At 41.6% G+C, this 15,005-nt stretch overlaps 1 protein-coding gene across 1 annotated transcript in view; it reads right to left on the bottom strand.

Annotated features, from left to right (window-relative positions):
• Nucleotides 1-15,005, bottom strand: part of MYO10 (myosin X) — a 162,180-nt gene that overhangs the window by 21,168 nt on the left and 126,007 nt on the right. Inside the window, exons 20-27 of the mRNA XM_065052621.1 lie at nt 10,670-10,794; nt 10,395-10,509; nt 7,682-7,788; nt 6,451-6,660; nt 6,123-6,162; nt 4,819-5,721; nt 3,420-3,543; nt 1,813-2,056 (exon numbers count right to left, since the gene is read on the bottom strand). Of these exons, the coding sequence (XP_064908693.1) occupies nt 1,813-2,056; nt 3,420-3,543; nt 4,819-5,721; nt 6,123-6,162; nt 6,451-6,660; nt 7,682-7,788; nt 10,395-10,509; nt 10,670-10,794 (1,868 nt within the window). The remainder of the gene's footprint in view (nt 1-1,812; nt 2,057-3,419; nt 3,544-4,818; nt 5,722-6,122; nt 6,163-6,450; nt 6,661-7,681; nt 7,789-10,394; nt 10,510-10,669; nt 10,795-15,005) is intronic.

Genomic DNA, 15,005 nt, shown 5'->3' with positions numbered 1-15,005 from the left:
GACTTCCAGAGAAAGCTGAGTACACACCTGCTGAAAAGTTACATCTTCCCAATTTGTAGTTTGGATGTCTAAGTATTGATATATTAAACAAATATGGATCACAAAGCACAAAATTTTTAAGGAGTAATTTAAGTTTTACATCAGGTTTTCACGAAGTTTAAGAAGCCAACTTGATTCTGTTTTTTCTGTTTTACTGTACCTGCCTGAAGCTTATTATTTCCTTCATTAGCCATACTTCTTCATCACCTATACTATTCTCATAAATCCCCATCCTATAAACATTATGCGTGAGCTCTGCTTAACAGACTCAGAAGGATGATTTCTCTTCTATTAAAGCAAAAAGCTATAATTCTGTCCTATTTTTTTTTAATTTGGTTTCCTCCTCTCCCACTATCAGTGTCCAACAGAACACCTCCCTAATGAATCAGCCTAAGATTCATTTAACTTGAACGGGGTCCTTTACATGGAGTTGTGAAATATGTAAGTCACACGATATGGCAGGAATGCATTCAGCGAATATTGAAGCTTCCTAGAAAAGCTGTGGCTTATTTCTCACAACATATAGCTCTTTAAATACAAACATCCTTTCTTTTAGCTATTTTACAAGTTGTTGATTGAACCTACATTTCAAGTTAGTTTCAACAACCTTTACCTCATAGTTTTAAAGGTACGTTCAGCAAAGAACTTTTATAGGGCACAGTCAATGAAACAAAGTGGCGACAAAAAAAAGCGAAGGTTTAAACATATTAGAAAAACGTGCTAAATAAACAGATGGTACATGAGACAGATTCAAATTCAGTTTAAACAAAAAAAATGGTGGTAGGAACTTCAGTCTATATTCCGAGATTTACTTGAGAGCCAGCAGCCCATTGGTTCTACAAGAGCAAGTCAGGAAGCTCACTGAAAGTATTCCGCTCATGCTGCTTGAAATCAGACTCCAGCCAGGACTTCCAAAGAAAAGATTAATCTAAACTTTCAATTTAGTTTAAGTACTCTGTTAAATTAACAAAATAAAACAGATACTTGCAAATTGCAAGGAGCAGTGTGGAATCAAGCGTTAAAGCCATTTCTATTTTGCTCTACCTTGGAAGAAAACCTAGGCACATTTTTATCCAGGAATGAGACTACCAACATTAGCGCACTCTAATTTTTAAATTAGATAGATAACCCGTAAGTTCATAAAGCCTAGTGACTTTTTCGCAGGAAAAATACTATTCCTCAGAAAATCTCTTTGGTGCATGCTTCAGCAAGCATAAAATTTTAAGGCGTAAGGAACTTTTGTTAGCAAGACATAAGTTACTAAGTTAAGTTGAGTAATTCTATTTTTTTTTAGATGAATATATGCATTTTAAAGACTTTATCACCACAATTACTTCAAACATGAAAAGAAAAATGTAAATGCATACAGAAGATACAGCTTTGACCCATGTTAACTTAAATATATTCAGAGCGTATTAACTCCACCCTCTCCATTCTAGGTCTGCCTGCAGCTATGGACTTGGCAACATGCCCCAAATTGCCTTGGGAATCATTACAGACTAAGTAGGGCCTCTAGTCTGGGAGAAAGCATAGATGGGTTCATTATAGCAGCAGTTTTCCGAAGTATTTGGCACCGGCTCAGCTCTGGAGCACTCTGCAGACACAGGAGAGAGCCAAGTAAGGACAACACTTGCTTTCAATAACTTCATCACACACACTCTCATGTTTGCTTTCACACAACTTGAAGGCAGGGCACTCAATGTCTTCCCAGATTAAGCCTCAAGAAGTATTTAGGAGGAACTACGGCTAATATATGAACACATATAAACGTACTTGGCTGTCCGGACATCAATGGAGCCCTTTAGCTTTTCTTCACTGTCGTTTTCAAAGTACATCAACCTGGACTGTCTGAGAACAAACCATCGTTTCTTCCAGTTCCTTCTGGAAAGCGTGGATGATCCACCCCCCTTTTTGTGAAGCCAACCCTGCTTAAGTGCTTCCTGCTTGGAACGAAACCACAGGAAGGTCTCATCCTTCAGGACACACCAGCGCCGCTTCCATGTGTTTATTAAGCCACCTGGCAAGACAGACACATGTGGGTTTATACATCGTTAAGACAAACAATTATATTACAAAACAGAAGCGGTGACCAAACCAACGCTGGAAGATGCTGACCAACGATGCTGCAGTTAAACTCAGTCTCTGCTGTAAGCCACGAAACCAAAGATCTCATCTTTGCGCATCCTTAAGGCCACCAATACTGTTGGCAATCTAAAACCCCTTAAAACTATAAATTACAATAAATCTCCACATAAAAAATATGTAACTTATATATAAGACTATATATACTTATACATAATACATATAGTAAATAACAGATTATTAAAAATTCATATTGTATATAACAAATCAGATCTTCAACACTGCTTTCAATGCATTTCAATGATAATTTAAGAAAGGTTTAGTGTTAAACTCTTTCCTCTCTCCAGTTTTCTGAAGTACTTATGGTTATCAGGAGGTAACAATGTTCAACTCAAAACCACAAAACCTGGACAAGCTGTACTTAAAGAGCAGGAAATACAGCAGTGTGAGCTCAGTCCTGCCAAAGTGTGGTTTTAATGCCTAAAATTCTTATGAGCTTTGTTACGGTAGACAATACACCTTGCACCGTAGTTACACCACAGTCATAAAAGCCTTAACCAAACCAATTTACTCCTGTCATTCCACAAAAACTTATTGTGAACTATGTCAGAGGGTGAAAGTTGTGCTAGTGACGGCTGTGTACATTATTTTTCTCACAAACATAAGTTTGTGCACATTCATCACTGTTCCTATTCCAGGAAAATAAGTTATGCCGCAGTGATGGCTACCACACAAGGATTCACCTAGATTATAATTTACTATCAGTTATCAGAAGATAAGACAAGAATCTTAACTACACATTTCCTGTGTACACTCTTGCAGTGTCCCCCAGGTCCCCTTGCTACACATTTCCTTCTTTGTGTCTTTTGGATCCAAAATGAAATTTGACTGATCAGTAAAATAAGTTGAGTGCTCATTAAAACTGATCTGCAATGTGGAATGTGGTCTACGTTAAAAGGCGCATGAATCAGCTTTCCTCAAAATTTGGTACAATTTGACTGTGTGAGTTATTTTACTCTATTTATATCAGAGATTCCGTTGTTTACGAGCCAGCAAAGGTGTAAAATGAAACAGAGTCAGCTGAAAATGTTGGTGTTCCTTTGCAGAGGGAAGAACACTGGTAGATGGAAGGCATCTGAAGCAAATAATTTAATTTGAGAGCAGCTCAAATTAAGTTATTTTTCCACAACCCTTTGAGAAACAAGACAATAGCTTAACTCTACAGAAATTTGAGCTCAAGGTATAATAAACATTTTTAGTTATTTTGTATATTTAGCGAATTTTGATTCACCCAATACCTTTCATGTACAGAAAGCTGTGAAAGTAGGGCAGGCTGACACAGCTATAGACTGAATCCCTCCGGTAGGAAAGTTCATCATCTGTATCAAATCTGGAGTCAAAATCTTCTTCGCTGTCTTCAAACTACAGAATAAAGTAAATAAAGGTGAAATAATCTCTCAGGACAGACTCTAGATAAAATTGGTTTAGAAGTCTTCATTTAAAACATTTTATGATGCACTGGAAGCACGTAATTCCTCATTTTTCATCCAGCTAACAAAGGAAGGAGTACCTTGTGGTAACATGCAGATTGAACTGTTTGATTACACACTGGCCTTGATGTCATGTAAGAAATCTATGAAACAGCTTTACCGCTGCTCAGGAAAGTCATCCCTTTGCAAGAGCATGGCCAGGGCATGTTACATTGTGCTACCTCCCTCCATCACCGAAGCGTTGTGGGCAACAGTTTACAAAAGCCTTGAGAAAGAAACATATTCCAGAAGCGATGGTAGGAGCTTTCCTCCACCCTCACCCCAAATAATCAGAATTTCTGTTCCTTATCTGACATACACCCAGAGTTGTGCAACAGGCAGGAGTCCTCAACAGAGAAGCTACAAGCATTTTCCTCTTAGGCAAGAACTGTCAACTTAACCCAGCAACCACGATGGCTCTTTGACTGTTTTTTTATTGCCTCAACTGTAATAGATATTTTAGTGTTGAGTTTTTCCTTCCAAATAAGTCAGCGTTGCTGAAATACTTTCTCGCTCTCCCTGTCACACAGTCTGACAGAAGTATCCTGTGAGTGGCAGAGGCAACCATATTCTTCCAACAAATATTTGTAGGAGTGAAGCCCACAGTATACTCAATAAACAGCACTGAGAAAGAGCTCCACGGTATAAGTGTCTGCCTCAATAATTTTAAGATTTGCGATCATGTGAAATTTATCCTCCAAGTAATCTCAAAATACACCTGGTAATTCAGGGACTTCTCCAAGCAGGTTATTCTGTGCTGCTGCAACTTGCACGCATAACTGAAGCTGTTTTTTCTGATAACAATTCCCCACCATGCTACCTGGTGCCCCTGCACACAGAGAGCAATTTTGCTGATGAAGAGCATCCAAGGTCTCGCACTGTGCTCCTCACCAAATACCGTGCGGTTCTGCATTAAAACAGACGGAACCACATCCTTGCACAAGCCTGGGACTGCAAGCAGCATCAGAGCCATCCCTAACTAACGCACTCACCCCAGTGGCATCTAGATGGCAACAGACAACTACGTCTATACACAGTCTAAGCGAGTCAAACTACAGAGCGCAGACATTTGCAAGAACAGCTACGGTCACTCCACAGCTGCACAGTGGGAAAAAAGTAATCAGAAAGCACATACCAATTATTAGATAATAAAAACAATGATACTTACAGAAGACTGAGCTCCTTCAGAGCTAAACCGATATGCTCCAGAGCTATTGTAGGTCCCCACTGAGCATCGGTAGTCCGGTGACCACTGGCTACTGTGCGAATTGGAGAAGGTCACACTGCTGCCCGAAGTAATAGCACCATCTTCATAATCGTCTTGGTCGTAATCGTAGTCTCCATCTGGAGAAATAAGTTCCACAGAATTTGGGGGTCTACATGATACATTTTCTGGCATGCAGTACGTGGATTCACCACTGGAAGAGTTGTGGAGACTGACTGTGTCATGGGCAGGAGGTATAAGCATGGTGTTGCCAGCAGCAGGAATTGTTGGCACCACCGTATCGTTCATATAGGGATCCTCTTCTGAGGAATCATCGCTTGTTCTGATGCCACTGGTCCTTTGATCAGAATGGCCATGCTCACTGGGGTTGGGCGAATCCTTAAATGCATCATCATCAGCTTCAAAGCCCTCATCTACCTCCTCCTCAGGATACGGCTGGCTGAAGTTAAAATTGGGCTTCTCACTGCAGGCATTTCCAGTCTGTTCAGTCAGCTCAGTGGGATACCCATTGCCCACAGAGAGAGACTTCTCAATGTTTCGGACACATTCATCAATCTCATCAAAGTTCAGAGATTCCAGGAACTCCTGGGCTGCTCGACACGCTTCGTCCTCGAGCCGCCGGAGCTCCTCGTCTCGAAGCTGCTGCAGCCTCTGTAATGAAGCCTCTGTCAAGGACAGCTCCTGCTGCTTCTTCACGCGCTGCAGGTCTTCAATTTCTTTTTCCAGACGCAGGATTTCTTCCACCTGCCTGCTTTCTTTCTGCTTCTCCACCTCTTGCTTCAGCTCTGCCTCCTTCTGGGCTTTCTGAATGGCAGCCAGTTCCTGTTTCTTTCTCTCTTCTTCAGCCTGCATATAAAGAAAATAATAAAATAAAGCCCCCCAGTGGAATATTTCTTTTTAAAATTTATTTCTAAAGCACTGTGCTTCCACCACACTGTTCATTTAAAAGAACCCTTATCCCTACATCAGAAAGAAACAAGAAAAAAATGAAAGTATGATTACATTTGCTTACAGATACTGGACAGTTCAAGTACATGCAAAAAGTTCAATCTTTGCCAGAAATCAAATGAAGCATGAGGCGAAAGAAATTTCCATGCAAACAACTGTATTAAGTTTCCTTTGGCTTTATCTGCCAACTCCTGTAATAAGTTTAACTTAAATGCCACAGATGCCTTTTATTTTTTTAATGGCTGGGTTGAGATGCTCAAATAAACAGGATGGCTGAAAACATTAAGAATATCATTTACCTGCTGGGCAAGACGCTCTGCTTCTTGTCTTTGTCTTTCCCTGAAAGCGAGGCAAGAAAATAGGTTAGTAAATCAAGCTCAACATAAGCTCATCACATACCTTTGCAGGGCAATAGCTCAGCTTAGAGAGATCACATGGAAAAGACAGCCAAAAATAAGGTAACCAAGGACGTATTTGTGAATATGATGACAGCTACATGCTTCTTTTAGCAAAAGAAGCAAAGGTTTCCAAACTCACTTGATCAAGAATAGCCTGAAATAAAGGCTATTCAGACCAAAACCTAATGTGGCACAGACAGGAAAGTGATGTCAGACAACATTTCTGCACCTTTCTTCCTCCTCTTTTCTCCTTTCCTCCTCCTGTCTCCGCTTCTCCTCTAGTCGCTCCCTGTAAACACGTCGAGCAAGCTGGCCTCGCCGCTGCTTCTGAAGGATTATGGCTGCTTTCTTCAGGCACAGGAACTTTTTCCTACCACTGAATGCTCTGTAGTTCTTCTGTATCACAACCACATAGTAGAGAACCTTTCTATATCGCTTCCTGGGAGAAGGAAAAATAAAAATAATAATAATAATAATAAAAAAGGTAAATTTATAAGGAAACAAGGAACTAAGCAGCAGTGGCGAGCAGTCTTGCCATGGTGACCTGCAATAATGAGCCCATGGTAGCAAAACAATTTATTATTTCTAGGTCTGTTCTCATTCCCACTCTCCTCCATAGGAGAGGAAAGAGATTCTCTCATTTCTATGACAGCGCTGTCTGTGTCCTCATTAAGGAAATGCACATTACTTGCTTTACATGTTCCTATGACTCTGACAAGGAGATGCTAAAAGGACAGCTCTGTGTGTATGCACACATGCAGAGCAAGAATTTAGAGACAGTCACCCCTCGTCTCTGAAAAGAAAGATCACGAACAGCAGGATAGCTCTGTCATTAAAAAAGGAATATAGTTTTTCAGTAACATACTGGTCAGGATATAAGGACAGGACTAATATACACATGAAGAGAAATTACCTCATTATGCAAACAAGTTTCTTTAAACTGTCCTCATCTGATTTGTAGGAAAAGCAGAGAAATAAGCAGATGGGATGAGCAACTCCACCTAATACATAATGCATGAAGCCAGGTAAACAAACGAAACATTCATCAGTTATCCAATGTCATGGTTCTTTAAGAACCAAACTGGTTAGTTTTATTTGTCTTCTCTTTTCTTACAAAGATAAAGCTGAATCTCAGCTGGTAACTTGGGGCAGCTCCACTAGGTGCCATCCAGCTGGAGATCCTACTATGGATCTAATGCCATGATTCAATTACATGGATGCTGGCTGACCTCCAAACTTCCACACTGTCCCATTGATTATATTAAAACAATTCAAACTCCATTTTGTTTTATTCACGGGTATGGCAAAGATACCAGCTGGTATTTTCCAAAGCCACTTACAGGATTTGGGTGCCTGGTCTCGAGGAAAAGTTAAGAATTGTGCCAGAAGGATTTAACTCCGTGACACCCAACCCATTTATTCCAAAGCTTGATCACTAATATTCTCATCTAGTCACTTACCGGGCTGCATAACCTAAGATGTGTGCTCGGATAATCATTGCTGCCTTGGTGACTTCCACCTCTCGCTGTTTCTCCAACTTGTGTTCCAAGGACTCCCGGAGAAACACCTACAGAAGAAAACTTCTGGGTTAACAACTTGTGGGGAGCATCACAGATAAAGGACAGCCGAGGTGCTGCCAATGTGAGTCTGAGCAGCAAGCCTCAGCTTTGAATTCAGAGAGAAATGCACCATTTCCTCAACAGAGAATAAAAACAACCCAAAACATATTCCTCTTAACAGAAAATATCTGCAGGCGATCCTCTAACTTGGGGGTTCAGTGGGAAGAGCCTGATTACAGGAATGGAAATTCTAATTAGAAGCAGGGTTTTTCCAAAAGCAAGACGGTTACTAGATTCATTAAACTGGCTTTCCCACCAAAGAGTAAGACAAGACAAAAAATGTGTAGGACCTAGCATGAACTTGCTGATTTGAGAGGCTGAAATACAACCCAAATTACTTAGCAGCTGGAAACAGCCGGTTGGTTCAGTGACACTGGGACTACCTGGGATGAGACCAGGCTGCACATCACAATGTGGTGATTAAAAGTGCGTGGATAGCGTGGGCTCTGCTGAGGGAGGAGGGCGGCAAAGACAGCAATGTTTCCTTGAAAAGTTTTGGGTTTTTTCCTGAAAAAACCCCAAAAAAACCCCACCCCAAACAAGACTTTTGGAGTGTAGAAAAAAGTTTTCCCTCTGTGTTTAGGGGAGAAAAAGCCCATCATCAAAGCCAAAGCAGCAGCACTCCTGAGGAGAGACACAGCTGTGAGTTTTGAATGTAGCTAGAAAGGGATTACATTTTACCATTAATTACTCAACACTATGGAACATAAGAAAGCTCACAGAAAGTCCCACAGTTCTGGTATCTGAGTTGCACTGGGCAACTCTTTCTAATTCTTTCACTTAGTGGGCAATCTATTCGCTCTACACGTACAGGCTTTAAAAACACAACAAAATTCTGCTTCAGAAAGGCATCCAGCTACTTCCTGAAGAAAAATGGACATTAAGCACCTGTTAAACTCAGGCTAATGCTTTTTCCTGAGCAGGTGCATTGCAGCTTGAGATGTGAAAGACAAGAAGAATTCACACTGAAGCTAAATCATTGCAATGCTGTTATCGCCCCTTTTAAATAACACGGGCAGGACGGTGCCCCATCCCATGTTCAGCTTGAAACCAATGTCCTCTTGTTCTCTTCTACAATGAGCTGTTTATTAAGACTCTTATAAATGTGCGGGCAGCTCCTGGTGGGGGTGAGCCCCGGCCCTATTAAGATGCCACAGCACTGTCTGGGGTCTGTGCATAAACGCTGTTAATATTCTGCATCTGAAAGTATAATGCAAAGCACTGATCATTATCACTGTATTATTTGTAAGTCAGTGTCTGAAAACAGGGGATGAAATATGACTTCAATTGCCATCAGAATATTTCAGATGCTATCTTTTACAATGACTGTAAAATAATGAAATCAACTTTCCCAGTAGCATCTCCCATACTCCTTAAGCATGCAGAGGAATGGAGGAAAACATTCAAAACTATGCAGTTGTGGGGTGAAGAGGATAAGGATGAAGGTCGTTTCACACAGAAATCAATCAGATTTTACAAAATATTTTTGCTACCTTACGGTAATGAGAGAGTTTTTTCACAGATCTAACATTTGACAGAAAAACTGCACATGTAGCACATAATTCAGCAAACTTTCCTTTAGGATCTGTTTCTCATTCTCTCTCCACTACAGAAGCCCTGGGAGCACCAAGTAGAGTTACCCAGAAAAAAACAGAGGAGAAAGCCATCTGCAGAAGCCTGGGGGCTGAACCTTGGCAGTGATGGCCTCGTGTTTGCAATCCACTCTCCGGTCCTTTGCACCAGGTGTTTTTAACATTTAGGAAACCTCAGATCCTGCAATGGGGAATCTTCTCCTGGGTACACAATACTTTCACGTAATTCATTAAATCTAAGAGCACAAATTCGCAAGGAGGGAAGCTCTGCACACAGCTGTTGTCCAAAATCAAACTGGCAAAACGAGCATGCAGAAACATGTGGATTGTTTTATATCTCAAAGTTCCATTATTTTAATTAAAATACTTTGATTTTTTTTTTTTAAGACAAGAAAGTTGTGGGCAAATTTAAGGTAGTCTGGTAGGACACACATTGAGGTCTAATGTACCTCTGAAAAAGATCCTCAGAGTAGGACAGCAAACACACTTAGAGCTGATTTCTGCCACATGAACACTGGCTGAAATTCCTACTCCTGATTTCAGCCACTGAGTGGGTATCATGTAGGTGGGTTTACTAGCGTGAGTGGAGCTCCCAGCAGAACAAAGTGTTATCTCACATGCTCAATACTTCTAAAAACAATAAAATCCAGCTACCGTGGTTTAAGTTCTGATCCTCCCCAGCACTATTGCTTGTGAGCAGTGGTAGGAAATTCACATGAGCTCTTTCTCCGTGAGTGAAATCCCCAGTCAGTGTCTGAGTGCCTTAGACAGCAAATTCCTCAGCACGACGATCAATTGTTGCTATAAGGGTTTCAAGAGCACCAACAGCCACGCACAACTTCCTTTAAGGCCAGAAGTAATTACCATTACAACTACATCTCTGCAGCTGTGCAGTCTAAATCCTGTCCCCTCAGCTTTGTGTAAGCACCATCCCCACAATACGCACAGCCAGATTATTTTACCTTATTTTTTCCAAGCTGCCATTCAGTGCTTGTGTTGTCATACAGACGAAGCAGGACGGCACATTTCTCATTTAAATCTTCAGGCAGAGTTAAGTTTCTCATGAGAACTTTATACCTGGCAACCAAAGAATATTTATTACTTCATTTAAGACACAAGTTCTATTTTTGCCATATGATTTTTTGTTTTGTCATTAGACCTTCACTTTATCCCTCAACATGGGAATGTTGATTTGGCACCCATGACACATCTGAAGTGCACAAGTCAGCGTGTTTACCTTTTATAAAAGTCTTGAAAGGGCCTGCGGACCGGGAAGCCAGCCCTCCGAATCCTGACTGTCTCCAGCATCCCAGAATAGCGCAGCTGGTTAAGCACCACTGTCTGATCAAACTGGTCTGGCATCTAAAATGAGCAGGTTCAAAACAAGGATTTTAATAGCAATGGTAAGAGACGTCAGGGGAAGTAAAAAAGGGCAAATTTATGAATCTGCAACGCACAACTGCAAGCAACTGGCTACACAATGTCTTAAAGGACATCAGCAGTTCAGAACACATAAAAATATATCTACAGGATGGAAACAAAGGGTAACTACACCCTATAATTTCCATAAACACAACGTTTACAGCCATTTAGTCCAATCAGCGCCCTCTTTCCATTTCTCGTATATTCGCAGGCCAGTGCTGTGCAGGAAGAAATGACAGAAAGAAGCACAGGCAGCCAACAGCTCAACAGCTACAAACTTGGCTATTTTGCTTCTTTAGCAACTGAATTTACAGTCTCCATAGATAATCCCAAATATTGAAGATACACAAATAGGGTGGTGTGATACAGTTTTAGAAAACAAACAAACAAAAATCCCCCAAAAACCTGAAATCAGAAAGGCAGAAAACATTTGATTTTTAGTGTAGTGACAATTCATCTACTATGGACAGGGATGGAAGTTCATCAATGGAACCTCAAATCTTAAATGAGCTGTATTTCAAAGAGTTTCTGTTTGCTGTTGTTCTGAACAGCAGAAATATTTTCATCTGTGAACTCAACCCCCAAATTTCTGCTTCTCTGAAATAAGTTTCCCTCAGTTTGCATGCAGTTCTTTTGGCATCATTTTTCACTTAGAACACAGATAACCCAACGCACTCAGCCATGAAAACCTGTGAATACGGATGAGTGTGTTCCTGCCCCTGGGAGCATCAGGAATCCGCTCCTTCCGTCTCAGAACCGCCCAAGTCACCTGCGCTCCCCCCACGCTTTGAGGTAAACCAGCCGCAGCTACACAAAGCTGCGCAAGATGGTTGATAGAGAAGGTGCAGATGCCCCATCCCTGGAAACATTCAAGATGGCGCTAATCACTACACTGCAAAATGCCTGCAAACCTGATACCAAAAAAACCCCACATGTAAATACACCACTTAATTCTTCAGCCCAAGAATCCACTTTAACCCACCAGCTGAGTGTCCTGCACAGTCATTTGCACAGCTGAGGTACAGTGCTTCCTATTCTGCAAGAAGTTCAGAAGGTGGGATCTTGTAGATAGAGTCAATGGTTTATATAAAGACCTGAAGATCTTCAGCTGGTAGAAATGACAGTAAGATCAAGCCCTGAGCAACCGTAAATCAGAGGAAATGTTGGTATTTATTAACAGGCTTTAATCATGCCCTATGTTCAACTTTGCAAATAAATGACTCCCCAGAATTTTAACTTCTCAAAAGTCATTTCAGGAAAGCACAGACTCAGAAGTCAATTAAAGATATCTAGCTTAACTTTTCCACCAGCACCTTTATGCTTAGGAGAAAACATTGTGTGCCAGTGATTACTCAGACTTGTTAATAAGGTAGCTTCAAGAATATTGATAGATTAGCTTCTACCTCCCTCCTTTAAAAGGCAAAATGTCTAAACCAAAACGCTGCTATTCTTCCTTTAATTTCTTTTCCGAAGCAGAGGTGGGAGGCTCCTTTGTAGGTGCAACAGCCCCTCTTCGCTGAGCTGCTGCAGAGCCGTGCGGCCAAATGCTTCCCTGGCACTCACCCTTCGACAGCGAAACACCTTCCAACCCTTTCCTTTGGTATTGGGGCTAAAATTCATACAGGAAAACACCACAGACCTCCCTCCTTCCATGGTCAATAGCACCGAACAAAAATGAGAACAACTCATGTTTTAAAAAGTGGCTGGACGGGGGCTATGGAGAAATTCAGCCACCGTCAGCAGCTGCTCTGCCTTCCCTTGCGATGGGGGCTTTGTGTCCCAGGGACACTCGGGAGCGACATCCACCCTGTGCCGCTCCACACGCTGCATTAATGGCTCTGTTAGAAATGTGACTTAACATTTAATTTCCATACCTGCATGTATAAAAAAAACTAATGTTCTAAAGGGGGGAAAAATGCCTTTTGCGAATGATGCAAACTCCCTCTTTTTTCTCAGCGATGTGTTGCATTTGGATTTTGCCGCCACTACTAAAACACACCACAAGCAAAATCCTTGTGTTTTACTGAACACACAGCACAAATGCCTAATACAAAGGTATTGGTACTGTCATGACTGGTATTGCCAACTGCATTTTCCGTAAGTGCCCACCCTATGGCAGTGTTAGGGGACCTACAAAACTGCCTGTTGAATCTCCAGAAAGGGAGGGAACGAACACAGATGCACACACAAATCCCTAGGAAAAACATATTCACTTTTTGCCTCGTGTAACGCAAGGCTGATGTGTGCTGCAAGCAGACGCCGGTCAATACATCTTTAATGCTACACCTGTTTTTAGTCCTTTTACCTGTCCCATACTCACTGTTTCAAAAGGTGACGTTGTTTGCAAGATTTGCAAACAAAACTATTTTTGGTGCACCGAGGTGGGGAGGCAGACACATGGATGGGAGTGGGGACACAACAAAGCCAAGCAAAATTTGGACATCTCTCTCACAAGGCAGCCTCTCAGTTTGCAAGGAAGCACCTCCTGCTTTGAGAGCCAGATGGTTGCTGCACCCCCTAATCCTTTTATTGCCAGCCCCAGGCACTTAAAAAGTCAAAAGTCAGCCAAGCGGCTGGTGTGAAAGCTCATGTTACTTTTTAAAAAACTTTCTCTTTCCATCTCTGTTTTGAGTTGCAGAAAAAGAAGCAACATTTTCATGACCTTCCTCCAGCAACTACAGAAGTTAGAAACAGCCCTGCTCTGTCACCAGAAGCTGGGATTGTCACCCAGTCACCCAGCTTCAAAAGCCTGTATTTAAAAAAAAGCATGAAACACTGGAAGAGATGTTAACATGGTATCACAGCATGGCAACATAAAGACCATCACAATTTTAATTACATAAGCATACTCCTTCACTTTACCTTACTACTTATTTCTAATTACTCACAGACACATGAGGCTATTAAATTGGAGGGTCAAACCCTGCCCTGGCATATCACGGGAATTACATCTGCATTAAGTCTGGTTGCTTGGGGTAAACTGGGGGTGGTGGTAAGAGATGTGCTGGACTCCTATTTTACACTTTGAATACGGAATACGGAATGCCTAAAGAGATTCCCCATCACCTGGGGGGTTTTGACTGGGCCATCACAGCGACTCTCCATTCCTCGCCCGTGACAAGAGCTGCAGCCAGTCAGAGAGGCAGCCCAAATCCAAAATGCTAAAATGCATCCCTGGTTTCCCACGTCTAATGGAAACACCCAGAAGAAGTAACCCACACGGTCCTGTTCGTAACACGACAGCATCCAGCATATCCACCTTATGACTTGGTGACACATTGCATCTCAGGCAGTTTTACTCTGGGGATGAAGAGGATTCCAGCCTCAGTTGTATGAACACTTGCAGACACGGATAACCTTAAGCTTAACTTCCAGCCAGCAAGACTCCTCATATTTAAAAAATGAATTGCATGTACATCTATTGAACCAGAGGGCAAGTACTGTATATACCCAAATGTTAAACTGTAGACACTTCCAAGACAGGGGATGATGACTGTCTCCACTTGAATGATGCTCACTGCAATACTAAGGAGTTAAACTCGCAATAGCACAGAATCTAGATGCCAAGGGTTTCCTATGCAGCTGATGCTCAGTCTTTTCTCTTTAGTGGTGCTCCTTCACACTGCCCATGGTAAGCAAGGGAACTTCCAGATTTATACTGAAGCAACACGGGACAGGACTCACCTCTGGGGTCTGCTAAATTTCTACCAGTGTTGCTGGTAAAAAAGAACTGGACTGAACACTTTGGAAGAAATCGTATTCTGTAGGAAAATTTCAGATAGACAACAGAACCATAGTTGACTGCAAAACAATAGGTCTTCTAAAGTAAAAATTTGAAGTAATTGCTAAAAGTAAGACTCCTGCAAAGTAAGATCAAATTTAAAGAGGAGGCAACAGAAGGACTGAACTGATAGCTTCCAAAATTGTCTGAGGGATATAGTCAACTTCAAATCATCTCAGTTTTCAACAGATATTTCACGTTTATCAAGGAATGATAGCACTAAAGCACTCTTGACATGCAAAATCGCCAGACTGCAGCTAGACTCACATGGGTCACAGCCACGTTGAGGCACCGAGCACCAACATGAAATTAACAGCTACAAGTCAGGTCTGCTCTACTCGATAAAGGTGTTTTTTTTCGTGGTGTGCTC

Source organism: Columba livia, chromosome 2, assembly GCF_036013475.1.
Source record: "Columba livia isolate bColLiv1 breed racing homer chromosome 2, bColLiv1.pat.W.v2, whole genome shotgun sequence".
NCBI classification, from domain to species: Eukaryota; Metazoa; Chordata; class Aves; order Columbiformes; family Columbidae; genus Columba; species Columba livia.
Note: the sequence above shows the minus strand (reverse complement) of the source record. Positions and strands in the feature narration are given on the sequence as shown.